This window comes from Apaloderma vittatum, unplaced genomic scaffold (assembly GCF_000703405.1).
Source record: "Apaloderma vittatum isolate BGI_N311 unplaced genomic scaffold, ASM70340v1 scaffold5568, whole genome shotgun sequence".
NCBI lineage: Eukaryota > Metazoa > Chordata > Aves > Trogoniformes > Trogonidae > Apaloderma > Apaloderma vittatum.
Genome location: NW_009731134.1, coordinates 53,035 through 71,542, shown reverse-complemented (window position 1 = coordinate 71,542; position 18,508 = coordinate 53,035). Strand labels below are relative to the sequence as shown.

The 18,508-nt window shown below is 36.8% G+C and overlaps 1 protein-coding gene across 1 annotated transcript in view; it reads left to right on the top strand.

Moving 5' to 3' along the window:
- Positions 1-2,058: 2,058 nt before the first annotated feature.
- Positions 2,059-18,508, top strand: part of ADAM23 (ADAM metallopeptidase domain 23) — a gene marked incomplete at its 5' end in the record, with an annotated part of 54,285 nt that continues 37,835 nt past the window's right edge. Inside the window, 2 exons of the mRNA XM_009875074.1 lie at positions 2,059-2,135; positions 14,602-14,665. Coding sequence (XP_009873376.1) covers positions 2,059-2,135; positions 14,602-14,665 — 141 coding nt within the window. The remainder of the gene's footprint in view (positions 2,136-14,601; positions 14,666-18,508) is intronic.

The window sequence follows — 18,508 nt, the reverse complement described above, 5'->3', positions numbered from 1 at the left end:
ACTGGGTTTTAGCTCAAACCCAGGACAGGTGGTTATCCAGGATTTTTTTAATACATACATGTTTTTAATATTTGCGATGTCTTGTGCTGAAGGTTCATGATTTTGGCATGTTTCAGTACATCCTTGCTTTTGAAGTGTTTTATTATTCAAGGTGGTGTGTCATCCTCTACACTTAATCTTTTTCTTAATCATTTAAGTAGCTTGAATCTTCTTGAAAGGAAGGATACGTGACAGTTTGGCTTATTCACTTTTTTGGAATTGGCAGCTAGAACAACAGTGGTGTAAAAACAAACAATCAAAAATTAAAGTGAGAAACAAAATACTTGTGTATCTCTCTTGCAGATGACTTTTTAGCTGCTTTTGTTCTACAAAGTGTTTGAAAGAGTACACATTTCAAGTAATGTGTAGTTTGTCAGAAGGAGGAAGAACTGTTCTGTTTGTATCATGTTGAAAAGAAAATATATTTTTATTTCTAAACTAACCCTAGAAAAAGTATATGGTCACTTTTGATATTATTCTTTGGCTCAACTTGGTAAGTATTTTGGCATTTGGGATCACTGGTGGTTAGTATTGTTTCTACAATACTGATCTGCTTCCATATTATTTTAGATAGCACTCAGAATTATTATTTTTTAAATTCTTGTTTAAAGTTACATTATTTTTTTAATAAACAAAACCCAGGCTTTAGGTAAGAAGTTGCTTAATGATATTAAAGATCTTTTAAAAAAGTGTTCAGTTTAAAATATTTTAAAGCTTGACAGCAAAGCTTTGTGGCACTGTTGAAAGGGGCAAAGAATTATAAACTAACACAGGAAACAGCAGAGCTGATTTTAGTCACTGTAGTAAATTTTAGAAATAGCTTTTATAATTATATTGAAGGGTTTTATGAAAGATGATGGATAACTTTGAGAAATAAGCTGAAAATTAGTGCTGCTCTCTAGTGCAAGAATGAAGAGGAACATAAAGGATTTATCCTTTGTGGAAAAATTTCCTATGGAGAACAAATGTGTAGGCCTTATGGGCTGTAAAAGCTAACCTTCCTACTATTTAAGTTATGCCATAAACTAGCTAGAACATTTTCTGGTTTTTGTGACATACCTGAAGATTAATTGGGGTGTTTAATGAAAAATATTTTTTTTATCTTTTGATTAATGAGCTTAGTCATAATATTCCATCTTTATGTAGTTATTAATGCTGTATCAAATTAGCGTATAAATAAGCATGATTTGATTAGGGCATTATCAGGGAAGAGGTTCTATGAAATTGAGATTTAATATCTTCCAGCCTGCTGGAACAGTGTCTTTGCAAAAAAGAAATTCTTCTATCATATCTTATTTTTTCCTTATTTTTATAGAAAACCATGAGCATCTTTTTAAATGTGTTTGGCTCCTGTTACAACAGCGTAGGAAATAGTAAGGAACAATTTATATATCTAACAAAAATTGAATATTTTGAAACTTTGCTTTAACTTCCTATGCAAGGCAAGCTAATGTTGTTGTTTTGTTGTATGCTGAGCAGCATCAATCTTCTGATTTGGCTACAATGCCAAGTACAAAGCCTTTAATTGTGAAGGTATTACTTTGAAGAAGTCGTTTGTAACATATAACACAAGCCTTGCGCAATAATTTTCTTACTAGAAGATGTGTATTGCAAATGCTTCAATTATTTCAGGGCTTTTAAAGTGAATGTATGCAGTAATATACTTAAAACATAATCTATGGTTTTTTACATAACTGTCTGATTATGGCAAAATGTAGACATTGATGTCAAGTCTTTATCTTATTTTTGTGAGGAATGAATGTGTATTTGAAAGTATGTTTTTCAGGTACCATTCCCTTAATTCTTTTATGCTCTATAAAGGCCAATTCTTTTGAACGGGAATTTGGTATAAGGCAGAGCTTTTCACATGCCTGAGATTCATAAAAATAAGCATGTTTTCCATAACTTTATTTTTCACAGGTGTTTGTCACATTTGTTATATATAAAGCTCAGTGAATCTTTTGAGATGTTAAACGTTCTGCAAAATTGTATAATACTCCTGTGTGTTTATGTTTACAGGCTGTACATCTGGCCCAGGCAAGTTTCCAGATTGAGGCCTTTGGCTCCATATTCATCCTTGACCTCACATTGAATAAGTAAGTGCACAATTTGAGGTTTCTTTCTTTCCTGCTCTTACTGTCTTTAACTTATGACACAAGGTCAAGGCATGTGAAATCCCATGATCTGTGGAAAAAATATGTTGTTATCCAAGTTTATTAATACAAAATAACATTTAGCCTTTTTAAAGCAAGGTAACTGTTACCCTTGCTGACACCCATAACGTATATACCTTTAAAATTTTGTTTTTCCAGTACCAGTAATGTTTGAAAGGTATGGATTTTCTTGTGCGTTTTTTAACTTATTGATGAACTGTTATACAGATGTTACTTTAGTTGCTCAAGTCATTATGCAGGAATATTGTCAATACTTGTATGAATGGCTCATCTTTAATGATCTGGAAAATATGCTATTGTCACTATAATTATGAAGTTTCTAATGAGGTGGGAATTCTAAACATTTGGCTGTACTGAAAGGTGCAGCTGGAGTTTGTTTACCGGTGAGATAGACAATTTTACATAATTGTCAGGCCTAGAAGTTCATAGAATCATAGACTGGCCTAGGCTGGAAGGGACCTTAGAGATCATCTAGTCCAACCTCCCTGTTTTGGGCAGGGATGCCACCTGGCAACACATGGGGGCCGAGCGGGAATTGAACCCACGACCTTTGTGTTGGTCCTTATTGCCAGCACCACACTCAAACCACTGTTCTGGCTTGTAATATAGGTTGTTGGTGATTTAGCTGTTTGTATTGCACCTACTTATATTCCCAGCTGAAGATATGGTAATACGTATTTTTTCTAAATATTGTGATGTTCTTTTTTGCACTGGAAGAAATTTATACTGAGAAGGCTTAAGAATAAGGTAGAAGTATAAAATTAGTACTAAATGCTGGACAAGTAAAATTATCTGCAGTATTGCTTAAAAGTGCATTTGCCCCTTTTGCTGCCCGTGTGCCTTTCAGCACACTTAAAGGAGAAACAAATGTACAGACACTTCCTCTCCATTTTCCCACACTTGTTCTGTCCTGATACACCTTCCCTGCCCATGACACTTCCTCTGAACAGCTCGTAATAATGTTTGCATGTTTCCACAAGCCCCTGCAGAATTCCTGCCAAATTTGTTCTTTCCCGGGAGACCCATGATGACATTGTTTACCACTGTGGTAAAGTTCTAGTAGGACCTCCTTAAGGCTGTGCCTGAGTGGCTCCTTCCCTGGACTGTCAGGTCAGTCAGTGACCTAAGAGAGATGATAACAAAGACCAGAACTCTTACCTCCTGTTCATTAGGGTTTGTGTGTCTGGGTGTTGGTTGCTTTTCCTAGTCTTTTACGCTGAATGGCTGTTAGCCACATGCCATCACAAACCCGATGACCTTTTATATTCCCTGTTTCTGTGCAATGTTACCATTTTCCAGTACAATAGCACAAACAGCTTGAAGGAAATAAAAGTCCATCCTACCGCTCGAATCCAGTGTGCAGAGACAAGTCAAATAATAAGGTTTGTATGGAGTTTGAATGGGTAATCAGCTTTTTAGTTGCACAAGACCTGCAGGTGTTAAAACAAATGAAATAATTTTATTATCCTGAAGGTCATTGTTGGCGGCTTTTTCTGACAAGAAGACTCAGGAAATAAGATGAGTTTTGAGCTCTTTAAACAAGGTGGGTTACTCTGAAGTTTCAGATGTCTCGCCACTCATTACACTTAAATGTTTCACCAATTTCAGTCTGTCAATGTGATGTAATTTGTGACAATGCATAATCTGACTTGAATTATGGAAATAATTTGATGCAAAAAGTAATTTTTCTAATCTGTAATGGATTAAATATTTTCTTAGTTAATGCTCATAGTACAAAAATTAAGAATTATAGGGTACTAATGGGGTAACAATCCCATTTCAAAAGTTAGACTTTTTAAAATTCAGCTGTGATTGTCTGCCCAAACTTGATAAATTGCCTATGCAACAAGTAACATGTTGCATTGTCTTAAAAAACAATCTATATGAAAAACCTTTAAAAGTCTTCATTAATTTCAATAAATTGATGTTTTTGTCTTCAAACAATACTGTCAATTCATTTGTTGTAATCAATGATCCTAGTGTATCTGAAAATATTCTTATTTTTTCATTTATATATTATATACATGAACAAATGTCTGTGAAGTGCTTACAAATTACTTTCTGATGATCTCTCTTCCACCAACATGTGAAAGGCTTTTAACTCTTATGTCCTGTTTAAAGCTACCAGTATTTATGTTCTGTTGTAGTACTAAAACACATCAGAGAGCAGTGCTACCAAAAGCAGTGAATTAAAAATGTCTACTTGCTGGTTTTTTAGTGATGAGGGAAATTGGCAGTATTGTCTGGCAGTTTTCAGCTGATGATCTAGCACCACTCTCTAAACAGAGTAGTCCCCTCCAGCACTGGGGGGTGGGACCATGCCAGAGCCTTCCCCCACTGGGACTATGGTGGCTGAGGCACATACAAGGAATGAGGAATTAGGTACCTGAGCTGGACAGAACCAGAAGTTTCTCTCATAATTCTCTCATAATTCTCTCTCGGGACCATGCCAGAGCCTTCCCCCACTGGGACTATGGTGGCTGAGGCACATACAAGGAATGAGGAATTAGGTACCTGAGCTGGACAGAACCAGAAGGTAAAAAACTTCTCTCTCTACTGAAAACTTTCCTCAAAATTTAGGATTTTGTAGGAAGAGGGAAGAAAAATTTGCCAAAACCAGCCTATATTTTTCAGCTCCTCTTTCTTTTCTTCCGGTAGAAGTCCGCCTTTCCAGGAAAATGGATTTTCTTTTCAATGAAGAGATCATATAAAAAAAAAAATCTGGCATATTTGGCATGAATGAAAAAAAACGCCCACCGCATTTGACTGTAGCATGAATTAAGTATTTGAGAGATTAAAATTATTGTGAGCAGTCTCTAATATGAAGTGCAGAGTTATAGCCAACGTATCACAGCCGATTTTATTAATCAATTTACATCTTCTAATTGTTGTGTAGCCTTTGTAGTGTGTGTTTCTGTAGGGCTGAGTTTAATTTAGGAGTAGTCCTAGAAGAGATTACATTGTTAGCATAATTTAAAAAATGATAGGGCAATAACTGGATTATTTGAGAATCTCTGATTCTTATTTTTTTCTCAGAATTCTTTTTAAATGGAAGTGAGAAAACTAGTCGCAAGTTTCCAGAGGGAAACTTCAAATATTTATAACATTTTCTTAAATAAAAACTTAAACAGTTAGAGTACTAAATGGATCCTATAAGATACACAAGCTATCCAAATTAAATGTGATATTACTACTGTGGCAAGTTTAATTGTAGCCTGCCTTTTAAAATTTGTTCCATGAGATGCAAAAAGCTAAGTGTTAGGATTTTACAACAATGTGTTTTTACTCCTGTGAGTAAGTGCAGTCTGGAGTGTCTCAGCTCTAGATAACCGAGCTTTACTGCTGCATTTGCCACTACCAGAACTGGAGGCGACCTATTCAAAGTTACCCTATTTTAAAGGACATGGTATAAGAATTCATTCAATGGTGACATGATGAAAGCTGTCCATTTTATTTTTTGCAGCCCTTCAGGACTCTCAAAGAAAAGATCTAATATGGTCTCAGACATGTATGCTGGAATTTAAACTATTTGGGTGATATTTCAGAGCCTGGTTCACGCCCCATGTTGGGCACCAATAAATCTATCAGGCTAGGGCTGGGCTGGCCACTGAATGATGACAAATGCTCTCTAACCCCTGTTCCTCCCCAGACAGAAAGAGAAGGAGAACGAGATGAGGCAGAGAGACAGATTGGAAAAGAAAACTAAATAGCTTTATTGAAAGAATAATAGTACTGATAAGGGAATAATGGTTAAATATATGCATTTATATATACATTTGACTTGCCCCCAGTAGCAATCCCCACTGATGCTGCAGAGCAAGCACTGCTGGGGAAGCCCCAGGCCTCAGCAGCAGAGGGGAGCTGGACACGGGAGCTGTATTTCAGGAACTTGGGATTGAGATCAAAGGCAGAAGAATGAACAGAGTCCTCGTCAGATGCCAACCAAGAAGAGGCCTTAACTCCTGTGATCCCTCAGCTTTATACTGCATATGACATATGTGGAATGGAATACTCTTTTTGGTCACCTGTCCTGCCTGTTCCTCACCGGAGGTGCAACCTTTTACTTCCTTGTGACCTGTTCTACTTCCTAGCACCTCCAGTGTGACACACGAGATCCACCAGTGACCTTGGCCACTCACTATAGGAGTGAGCATAAGCAAGAAGCTTTCTGCATCCCGATCCCTGGCAGTAACTGTGAACATCACAGAATCATTGCTTCTAGTAGCAGGCACTGTCTGCAAAAATATGCTGTTACTGTCAGAAAATGCAGTCTCTCAGAAGAGACTGAGCTGAAATCAGAACAGAATTGGTTCTGTTTAGCTCAAACCAGGACATGTCCCTATGCCTGCTGTGCAATGCATAAGCAGAGTTGTACTCTGTAGAATGACTATCAATAAAATTGTTGACAGCAGAGGTTCCTTCAACACGACTATAAGAAACTCGGCACAGGCTAATTTGTTTGAAATTTTACTCTTTTTTTTTTTCTTTTTTTTTTTTTTATGTTGATGTGAGAGCTCTTGGTACATATATTCCTGAATGGGTCTGAGAGCCTCTGTGAAGAGAGGTGCCTTAAAGAATCTGTAAAAAATCCACCACCCCCAAAGCAAAAAACCCCAAACAACCAAAAATCCAAACAAGCAAACAAATCCCCCAAACCCAAAAACCTGACACAAACATGCTGTTTGTCTTTTAAAATGCAGACATTGATGTTGTGAATGTTAGCCCTCTTGTCAGACCACTTGCTTATGGAGTGAAGAGACTTTATTCTGTGCACTGCTGATCCTAGGTTTGAGTGTGGATCTCACACCCTTCTGAACAGGGTTTTGAGCTTAGACGCAACCGTAGCCATTGGTTTTGTGGATTGTTAGGGACAACAAGCCTATCTACTGAAGGCCATTGAAAACATTTATATTAATTTTTTTTTATTAAGTCCTGGTGTCACAGATCACTGGGTGCTGAGAAGACTCCCTGAAAAATTGCTACATGTGTGTATTTGCTGTCAAACAACATGGAATCATAGAACTTCTTGAGTTGGAAGGGACCTTAAAGATCATTTAGTTCCAACACTCCCTGCCATGGGCAGGGGCACCTCCCCCTACACCAGGTTGCTCAAAGCCTCACCCACCCAGGTCTAACATGTGTCAAAAAAATGAGAAGGGTCTGGTGTGGTTTATGAACAAGAACATATTTTTCTGTTGATGCAGCCTGGTTTTGTGAGAACACAATTTTGAGTTAACCTGTTCTTCTTTTATACTGGGACAGTTCTGCTACCTGTTTCCTTGATAACAGCCTTGGTAGTAATGTAAAAGGACTTCATACTTTGCTGAGAAAGATTTACAAAGACACCATAATTACAGTTAATCTTCACTGCATGTGTACCCAAATAAACTGACTTACTGGACCACCCCAAATCCACGCAGTTTTCTGCATGAATTCACCATGGGATAACTTTAATCCATGAGAGAAGCTGAGTGAAACAATTTCTTTCTGAAGAACCGTAGTCTATTAAGGAAGGAATTCAGCTGTTTATCTGGCTTCATGCATCCTTTCTTACGTGATGATCTTAGTCCTTGCTCACATGTAACCACTGTAATGTGATGGAGGCGCAGAACTGTTTTATTTCTATGTAGTAGATTTTTCACTCTGTTTCTGATATGGTCTTTGCACTTGGAGCTAGCGTGTGTATGCTTGACGTATTATTAATTAAGTTTCTCAGACTAGCTCCTAAGAACCTGTATTAGTGAGTTTAACGATTCAAGTTGTGAGCTGAAGTTGTGCGATATAGTTGAACATGGAAGCACGGATTAAGGGAACCAAAATAAACTTTTTAGTTGGTTGGATTTTTCCGTCATGTTAAGAGTTTGTTTAAATTGGATTATTATGATTAGAATCAAAGTATCAGAACATGGGGAGCATTCAGTGATTTCTTTAAGAGAAAAAGAAACCCAAGTTTCTTTTGTGTAGAAAAAAACTTGCTTTAAATGAAGGAAGCTTTGGTAAATATGGCTACCATTTAATGAGATCATTGTGATAAAGACAGATGGAGGTCTTCAACCTTATGCTGCTGGTTAATAAAATTCTTATGGGTAGTTCAAAACTACTATTTTTCAAAGCTGGCGATGGGAGAAAGAGATAAACTAAAATACAGTATTGAATGAACTTGAACAGTTGTTTAAATTAAATATTTTGTCAATTGCTCTTCTAGGAAAGTTCTATTATATCAAATTACTTTGAGGTATTTTCCATGACACAATACTCCTATGTTCTGTAGCATCATTTCTTCATGCCCTTTAGCATAGCACTTTCTAAAGTGCTATCATGTTCGGTAGAGGAAAGTATCGTCGAACTGACCAACATACTGTTCTTAATGTTCTGAAGAACTTTGCAAGCTCCTACGCTCAAAACGCTTGCTGTGCAGTAACCGTTAAAAGATAGCATGCTCCACTCTCAAATGGAGACGTAGCTGGAGAAAGGGTTGTGAAGAGTTTGTCCTCTGAACTCCCTTGAACTCACTCAGGGTTTCTTGCAGTGAGGGAGGCAGACTGATCCAGAAAAGAATCTGGAGCATTTTCTACACCATTCTATAAGACTTCAGAACATATTGTCCTTTCAGTCTTTTATGGAGATATTTCCCCATTTGAGGACCTCCTCAAAAATACCCATAGTATCACTTGGGTAATTTCAGTTTTATATGTTTGTTGTCAGTGCATCCTTTTCTCTATTTGAGAGACAAGCCAAACAAAAACAAACAAGAGCAAGACAGTGCAAGAAGTGATTTTTAAATAATGGCTCTGTTTACTGTAACAGATTTATGATGGTATTAGTAGCAGAAGTGAGTGGGGACTTTCTTTGACTCCATGGGTTTGAAAAAGTTAACCAATATACCTGCATCATCAGTTGTTTCGTCTGATTGCTTATAAACACAGTATCACATTTTGAGTTTTAAGCTCCTTCAAGATAATCTAAGAAGAAGTAGTGAAACTTTGCTGTGTTTTGAAAAACAACAGTGAATATTCCCAGTCTATTTATGCCTTGTCAAAGCAGCTTCAAGGACAGCAGGCAAGAAAATACTACTGTAAATACATACTAGAAACTTAATAGTAAATTCCTGTAAGAACAGTCGATTCAACAAACCTTATGAATATATCTGAAACTGGTAATAGCAACAAGGCTATAGATGGCAATTTTTTTAGATGACAGTGACTTGATGGTGTAACAGAATGTGGTGACAAGAATCATAGAATCATTCAGGGTGGAAAAGACCACTGGGATCATAGAGTCCAACCATTAACCCTAATCTACAAAGTTCACCCCTGAACTATGCCGTCCAACACCACATCTAAACAACCTTTAAACACATCTAGGGATGGTGACTCAACCACCTCCCTGGGCAGCCTATTCCAATGTCTGACTACTCTTTATGTGAAATTTTTTTTTCCTAATGTCCAGTCTAAACCTACCCTGTTGCAGTTTGAAACAATTTCCTCTTGTTCTATCACTAATTACTTGTGGGAAGAGACCAGCACCAACCTCTCTACAATGTCCTTTTAGGTAGTTGTAGAGAGCGATGAGTTTTCCTCTTAGCGTCCTCTTCTTCAAACTGAACAGTCTCAGTTCCTTCAATGACTGTTCATAAGATTTATTCTCCAGGCCCTTCACCAGTTTCGTTGCCCTCCTCTGCACTGGCTCCAGCAAGGTTTCAGTTTGTATCACATACTATTGTGCTGTTAAACTGTATCTGTGAAATGGGTGAAAACATATGATGGGTGTCCTGTTAGGTAATTCAACTAAACTATGTTGCTTAGACCCTAGTACTGTGCTTGAATTGTTTCAGAATACTTAAAAAAATAATGAATTATTGCTTGATAGTAGGTTAGTATAAAGATAATTTAAGAAATGTGCAAGAAAGGTAATTCATCTGAAGTCCGATTTTCCAAAGGCTGTGTACTAGGTTTATGGAAAAGAACTTGATTATTTGTGTATGAGACATCTTTTAATCATTTCATAGCCTTTATTTAACCAAATCAATTCATTTCGTTGGGATAGTTAGATGCCAGCTGAGGTAAGCCACTTTTTCACACTGCCTCTCTCCTGCTAATGAAAATGGCAGCAGTGAGATATGTGTCGGGGAAGTGGATATGTGTTCTTTCAGAAAGCATCTGCTGCTTGCTTTAACAGCTGGCCTGTGTCTTCAAAGGCAGCAGCTACTGGGAATGACAGATCCCCTTTGCTGCTTATTTTGCTTCTCTCAGTGTAACTCACATAGAAGAGCTGGTGATGCAGGACAGCTTAATAAAAACAATTACCTAAGACAAACAAAACAGGGTGGCAGGAACTAATGAAAAAGACACATCAGACTGAATTTTTTTTCATGATTTCATCCAGCATGTTGCAATTTGATGTGTTCATTGTAAGGCATCATACTAATGTGTTACTAGCTTAAATATGCCTTTTCTCTGATGTGATCATGAGTTACACAATTATTTCAATTAAACCTTGTGCTGTTTCTGGCACTCATAACATTGAAAAACAAATTTGCTGTAACGGATTAATTTCTGCTCAATCAAAATGTAAATGGATCAACTGAAAGGTGATAAAACACAGTCCTATATAGATGAGACACAAGTGTATTTTCTAAAATTCAAGACTGCCTTTTGGAGGTAAATATAGGCATTCTGCAAATGATAATGAAGGAAGAAGAGTTTTTTTGTGATGTGGAGACTTCCTACTTTATGCATGAGTTCTGTATTTCATTCCTTGGGCACTTGTACCCTCTATGTGAGCTTTTAATCCGTGTGTTCCAGGCCTTTCTTTTTCATGCCACTTGTGTAAAGAATCCTATCACGCCTACTGGTAAAATTACAGTGCCCTTCTCCTGATGTCTTCCATGTTGGAAAAAATGTTTGAAAGTTATTTTGGTTAAGTGTTCTTTTTTTTCCCCCCTTAAATATTTTCTCCTGTCTTGTCAGATTTGTCAGCATTAATAACAGGTAAAAGTTTCAGTAGGGAAAATTTGCAGTATCAATTTTATGCTTATTTTTGTAGCTGCTGTTATTCCTGGAGCTTTAGCAAAATACAGAACAAATTCCTTTACCCAAATTTCTATCTTTTTCTTTGCATCAGGAGTGGAACATTTTTGCTGGATTTTTCAGTCCTAGATTCTGTGCAATAATATCGCATTTCAGTACTAACCATTTGTAAGCACAGTTACAGATGTATTTGCTTTATTACAGAAGCAACTAGTTTTGTGTACTAGCTAAGCCATGTTGGAAAATGCCTGCAAATGTGCTGTCCTGTTCCCCTGAAGAAGATCATAGTTGTCTCAGATTAGCAGTATACGTTGAGGGATTTCTGAATGATTGGAAGTAAAGTGTTCTTTAACATATTTGTTCGTGTAGACACATACTTGAAATAAGTAACACAAGGCACTTGGCAAAAATCAGGTACCTGCCAAGGTGGAGTCATACAGTTTAAGGAGAAACTGGCTGATCATTTTTTTTAAGTGGAAGGTTGAAAGTTATTACTTGGGAAATGTTAGGAGAAAAATGCCCTTGCAGTACACTGGTGGTTATCTGTGACAGGCTTAAGAACATAATAATGATCAGAATCTAGTGTTGAATACCCTGTTACAGCGTAGCATGAGAATGGATTTGTGAAAGATTTTTCTACTCCAGCTTCAGGGTGGTAGATACTGTGTTATATTTGGCAAAAGGGTGGTTCACAAATTTAAAGATACGTTTTATTTATAGCATGACATTTGGGAAGTACATTATGAATATCGAGTCTCGATTTTCTTTGTAGAGAATTTGTTCAGTACAGAGAATTTTGTCAGTGTGCTTGTATCCAGTAGATCCCACAGGGCAATAACATTGGAAAGTCAGCATTGAGAAAAGTGTAGGGTCTACTGGAAAAGCCACTGTCTGCTGCATCCTTGCTTTATTCTTGTCATATATATATATTTATATATATGTATGTATATATGGAGTGTTCCATCACAAGCATGTCACGTTAGATATCCTTTCATGTGGAACACTCTATTTACTACCTGAATCAGGAATCCCTTTGCAGTTGGAAGTAATGAGAAGCTAAAGAATGGAAAGGATTGGCAGATGAAGGAAGCAACTGGCTTACAACAGCAGTTCAGCCAAAATCCAGGAAAAGAGCACTGAACTCTGGAAAGATTATGCAAAGGGTGGACTGCAGAAATTTTGAGCAGCTCTTATGTGACGTGAAATGGGATAAATCTAAGAGGCAAATGCTCTAATTAAACTACAGTTCGTTGTGAGTCAGTAGGCACAGTGGGAAATCACCTACTGCAAGTCTTACGAGATGCCAAAAGCACTAGATGGCACTGAAAGCAGTTCTGAGATGAGTCGTGTAAGGTTGCTGGAAGAGGGCAAAAAAGGGGGTGTGAGAAATTTCAGCTGGGTTTGGAAAGGGGTAGGTAAATGCTGATCATGGAATCTGTTTAAGGAAACCAAATGTCTCCTTGGATTCAAGCAGAAGTGTCTGCAAAGGCAAGACCCTTTTAAGTTGAGCATAGTGCCAGTGTTTTTAACCAGCCTGAGTGATTTTTTTATGCTTGTATCTAATCAGTTTTCCATTTTCCTACTTGTGTCAGTTGCCTCTAGCCTTGTTTCACCATCCAATTAAGTACTAAGCATGGCAGTCCTTGGGCTTCTTAATAGGTATGAAAAAAAGCAAAGAAAAGGACATTATCAACACTGTAAAGTTTTATTGCATTGTATATGTAATCCTCTTTAGAAGTTTCAAACCTTGCCACATCGAAGTGAATGTTTGCATTGTAGTCAAGTGCTTACTGTTTATAAAGCATTATGTTCTCTTCCAGAAAATTTACGACTTACTCTGCCAGAAATGAAGTTTAAAAGATTTTATGCAACTGAATTTATTTTAAATTCTGCATTTATCTATTAAATACTGCTGTCAAAATGAAGGTTAAGGCAAATGATGAGACTTCAGTAATTATTCATGGCTATTAATGTTGGTTTTGCAGGCACAGAGTACCCATAATGTGGTTTCTCATTTCCATGAAAAAGGACTTTTAAGAGAACCACTGGTAACTGACTTCTGGAGGATCTTCTATGATGAGTATAGTGTCTGATAAATGCAGCCGAAAGAATTGATTTTATGAACTGGTAGTCCCAGAGTTAAAGTGTTATCAGCGTTGCTAATAGCCTAATCTGAGTTTGAGATACTCGTTATCATAAATTGTTCTTAGTTGTGAATTCTTATCAGAACTGTTTTGTCAGAGCAGGCTTCCATATTATGATCATAGAATGGCCTAGGCTGGAAGGGACCTTAGAGATCATTTTAATCCAGCCTCCCTGTCACCAGGGACGCCACCTCACGAGTAGATCAGGCAACACATGGGGACTGAATGGGAATCGAACCCGCATCCTTGGCATTGTTAGCACCACACTCAACTGACTGAGCTAACCAGCCCCCATTTTGATGATGGTCCTTATTCACAGCAACAATATTTTTGTTGTGATACATGTGCCTCTATCATACCCTTTAATTGTATTTTTTTGCTTACCTTGCATATATGATTGGGCCAGTAACATATTTAAGTGCTTTGCTCTCCCTGGGCCACTATGCTGCAGCCCTGGTTTTAAGGGAGTGAGAGGTGAATGGGACATTGAAGTTATCCCAGGGTATGTGCAGGTTAGCTAATCTAAAATTAATACAATATGGGAAATTTTATGCTTCAGAAATTTGTCTTGCCACAGGTAGGAAAAAATTTGAGTGAGAAAAAAATCTGAGAAGAAAAAGTGAAAGGAGGAAAAGGAATAGTATGCTTGGGACATATTTTGTGTTTTATCGTTTTGGGTTTGTGTGGGTTTTTTTAGAGAACATTACTGGTTTTGGAAAAAATATAGTATTTGCAGTCATGAAAGTGAGGTACAGGTAAAGCAGACACTTGTCTTCAGAGCAGTTGTGTATGTATCTGTTCAGCCTTACATGTACTATGTTTAACTTTTAGATAAAACATAAAACTTATCTGAAGACAGTAATGAACTAAACATACTTTTTTTTCAGTACCAGTTACTGCCAGCAAACCAAGTTCTAAAATCATGGGATTTTTTTTGCATATTTAAACGGCTGATATTCTAATTGTAAAGCTAAAATATGGGTGATTAGATTGCAGAATGAAATTCCTCCTTCTTTAACACACCTTGACTTTCTGGTTGCCAGCAAACCATTTACTGTACACAATCTACTCGTTTTATTTTTTAAAAAAACTAATTTACAAGGAAAGAAAAAATGCTTGAAAATTCTAACAAACACCTGCCCCCCTCAAGCCTATCCATAGCAGTAGAAAGAATATTCAGGTTTTTGTTATCTTGATTTTTCCTTTCTTTGACAGTGACTTGCTATCTTCCAATTATGTGGAAATTCACTATGAAGATGGAAAACAGAAATTTTCTAAGGTATTGTGCTCTTAAAATGTGTCAGATTTTTTTTTCCTCTGAGGGAGCAATGCTAATAAAATTTTAAAAAAAGAAAAAAGTTTTGCAAGACTTAAACACCAGAAGCCTTTTTCCGCACATACAAGGTAATTGTGATCTCATTGTGTAAAGATAACTCCGTAATACAAGAGGAATTGTACAAAAAAGCAAAGCTGTGTGTCAGGGTGAGGGGTAGGCAGCGAGTGGTAGGTGGTAGTAGTGAAGATGATGCAGATACTGCCAGAACAATCACTTCTTTCAAAATGCAGGGAGTTGAAGGGTTGAAGTCACCATCAGTGTAGTCTTCATAAATTATTTACATGTCCTTAGCACAAAGTGCAAGGGGAAGGGATAATGGTAATGTAAGACATTCAAACCAAAAAAACTTGCATTGACTTTTCTTTGCAAGAATTATACAGTTATGAAACAGAAGTGGAAGACTTAACTGCAATGGTTAACATTCCAGTTATTACAAAACTAGCATATTGCTTGACATCCAATTAATTACATTTGTCAAGCTAGCTCCCAAATAGAATTTGATGCCATAGGTTATTGCTAAAGACAACGAAATTAAAGTTACGCGAGGTAGTTCAACCCTGACTCAGGGAACCGGATCAGTCTGTCTGTTGTAGTAACAAAATGAGGACTGGCAGGTTCCTAGAAGTGTTACAAACTACATTTTTGGGTAATGACTTTTTTTGTATTTGATATGAATGCTGGGATATTTGTTGTTAAGTTTATTACATGTGAAATAAGTCTTTGCAGTGGAGAAAGGCAAGCATTCAAGTTGCATTTATACCTTGAAGTCGGGACTATTGTTTGTCGGAGTATTAGATGTCTAGTTTGTTATTTTGTCCTTGATACAGAGAATTTAAAGTAAAATTATAATTGACGATTAGTGCAAAATTAAACAATTACATTGCAATATAATTATCAAAGTATACTGTTTTTCTTCCACTGTAGAAGAAAAAGAATTTAATGTAACATGCTGGGGAAGTTGTTTAATTGAGACTCAGTACTGTGCAGAGTAGGCAAAAATGCTAAATGATGCAAGGAAACAGTTCCCCTGGCATTTAGACAAGCTCATGCGATTGTCAGCAGCAGCACTAGCACTGAGCACTGCGGTTGCTGAATCATGAATCTGACTGGAAAATTATATTAGGATTTTAGACTCAGCAAATGGACTACCTTTGCATGCTGCAGTAACTTGATCCAAACTTCCTAGGGGATGTTTTCTGAGTTGATTTATTTAGAAACAATAATAGAGCTCCTGAGGTCACATTAATCTGTAAAAGGCTTCATTTTAAGTTCAGAAGATACACACACAATTTATGTAGGAGGTCAAATAGGGACTGTATTCTGGTCTTTTGCACTTACAATCATTTTTAGACCTCAGTAAGAGATTGTTTTGTTTCCTGACGTGGATATAAAGAAGTGAGATCTAGACGAAAAGTATTGTATTTTCTAGAAAGGGTAGTTTATTACTGGAGTGAAAACAATGAAGAGCAAACAGCATTTTCTTTTACTGTCTTTTGTTTTGACTGTCTTTTAAAAAATGTTGCAAAGCTACTTTTGCGAGAAAGATATCCACAATTTGGTTTTTAAGAAGTATGGGTTATGCGTTCTCGCTGATGGAGAGGTAAATATATAATGATTCCTTTTTGTGTAGTGTTTTGATTAATTATACACAATAGTGTGCTAATAATTTCATTCAGAATATAACTGATTAAGATGCAAAATGGAAATAATGCTATACATTAAAATACTTTACATTTTTGATACTTCCTTGGGTTATAATAATTGCAGGAGTAATGGGTAGAATATGCTTGTTGGAAATCAGATGACATATGATAACAGAATAAAGGATTATTTTGATGATGAGTGGTATGCTTTTCAAACAGGGTGGAAGACAACCACGCTTAAGGGTTTTTAATAAGACTTTGAGAATACTTTTTACTTCAACTGGGGTTATTATTGATAAACATTAAAGACCAACTACTTAAATGAGGTAAAACAGTATAATTCAGTTTTCCTCATTTTAGCTTCACTGACACAGCAGCAAAAATTTTGGGGTATTTAAGAGTTTCGAAATTCTCTAATCCTTTTTCTTTAGAAAAGTCAAAGTAATATTTCTTAGTTTCTTTCTAAACATTCATAGCTTGAACACACTCTGTTAATGTTGCTCTTGGTGCTTTGTTTCTGTTGAAAGAAAATAGATATTCTCTTCTTGTTTATTCATTCCTATGAAGCCAGTTTATTTTACCCTTAGTCACAGTAAGTAGTTCTTGAAGCCTCAAGAGTCTAATCAATTTATTCCTCAGAGATTTACAGAATTTGAGGGATTAGTAATTTTGCTGTCCGGCAGTAAGGATAGAATTAGTTTTGTATCAGAATAGAGGATATAGGATTTAATAGTTTGCCATGTGGCTGACTAAAGTATATAATCCTAAAAATATGTTAAAGATTTTAGAGTTTTATGCATATTTAGCTATTATCAGTCAAATAATACAAAGCTGTTGATAGTGTAGTAGAACTCTCCTTCCATTACATGGAGAAATTAAATCACGTATATTTAGTACATAAAAGAAAGCTAGAACATAGAGAGAAAGATGAAATTGTGAAACTACAGAAAGTTTAAGAAAATTGGAGATATAAAAAATACCTTCATTAAATTAGTTTAACGCTAGTGATTCTTCTATGTGAGTAGATGTTGCTTTGACAGAACAATTATTTCTGAATTTCTCGTCTGAATCATTATTTATTGTAGTCTGCTGTTAAGACCACCTCCTACAAGCTTCCTGGCCTCTGGGGTACAGAATCGTGTTCCCTTTTTTTGACTTCATAAGTCTTTGTGGTTTCTGCAAAACGAGCTTGAGTGAATTAAGGTGCTTAACACAAAATACCTGGTAGCTTTGGAGAGAGATGACACTTTTAGAAGGTGGAGAGGTTGACTCAAGGCGAGCTGGGAAGTTGTTCAGCAGCCAGGAAAACGGGGGTGAGTGCTGTAGGCATTAGCTTGAGAGGGCCATTGGCATGTAATGGTCAGTGTTTTGAAAAGAAAGCCTCTGCAACTCTGTTCTGTGGGCTTCTGTCTTGTCATCCTCTTAGGTGTGTTCTGAGGAGACTTGAAGTTCTCTGCCTGCTTGAGCTTAGTCATAGTTGCTTCAGGAGAAGAGCTCAACTTAGCTCATTCTATGATGAAAACCAGGCAGGTCCAGGGAACCTCCACTGTTAATTCAGAGGGAAGGGTGTAGCACCCACTGGAGTTTAGCTGGCATCTGAGCAAGGCTTTTCTGGATCAGAACTCAGGATTTTAAGAATGTACCGATTCTTCTCTGTGGTATTTTGGTCTCCTGCTTTGTCCTATTCCCCCCATAAATACATATGTCCTGGTTTGAGAATTCCATTGCAACTTCCCTTATGTTCTTGTGGAGAAGTGAAACACTATAGACAGAGCTTCATTGCATGCCCATTTGCTACCAAGTTTTGAACTAATTCTATTCAGGCTAATCCCTGCATCAGGCTGTTGTTCAAATCTTGCATCACAGCATTCAGTAGGATCTCCCTTACTACGTATTATTAGCACCTTGGAGAAAGTTTTAGGTTGCAATTTTGGATGTAGTTTGCTTATTTTTTTCTTTTAAATCTCCAACAATTAAACACAGTTGTAGATTTTTTTTTTTTAAAATAAAAGGCAGGACATTGTCTAAAACATGATTGCTTACTTCCATAGAGCAGACATAGAAATCCTGCTGTGTTTTCAATAATTTGAGTTTTGCATCTATTTGGAATTTTATGCAGTTAAAATCAGGAGTTGACTTGTAA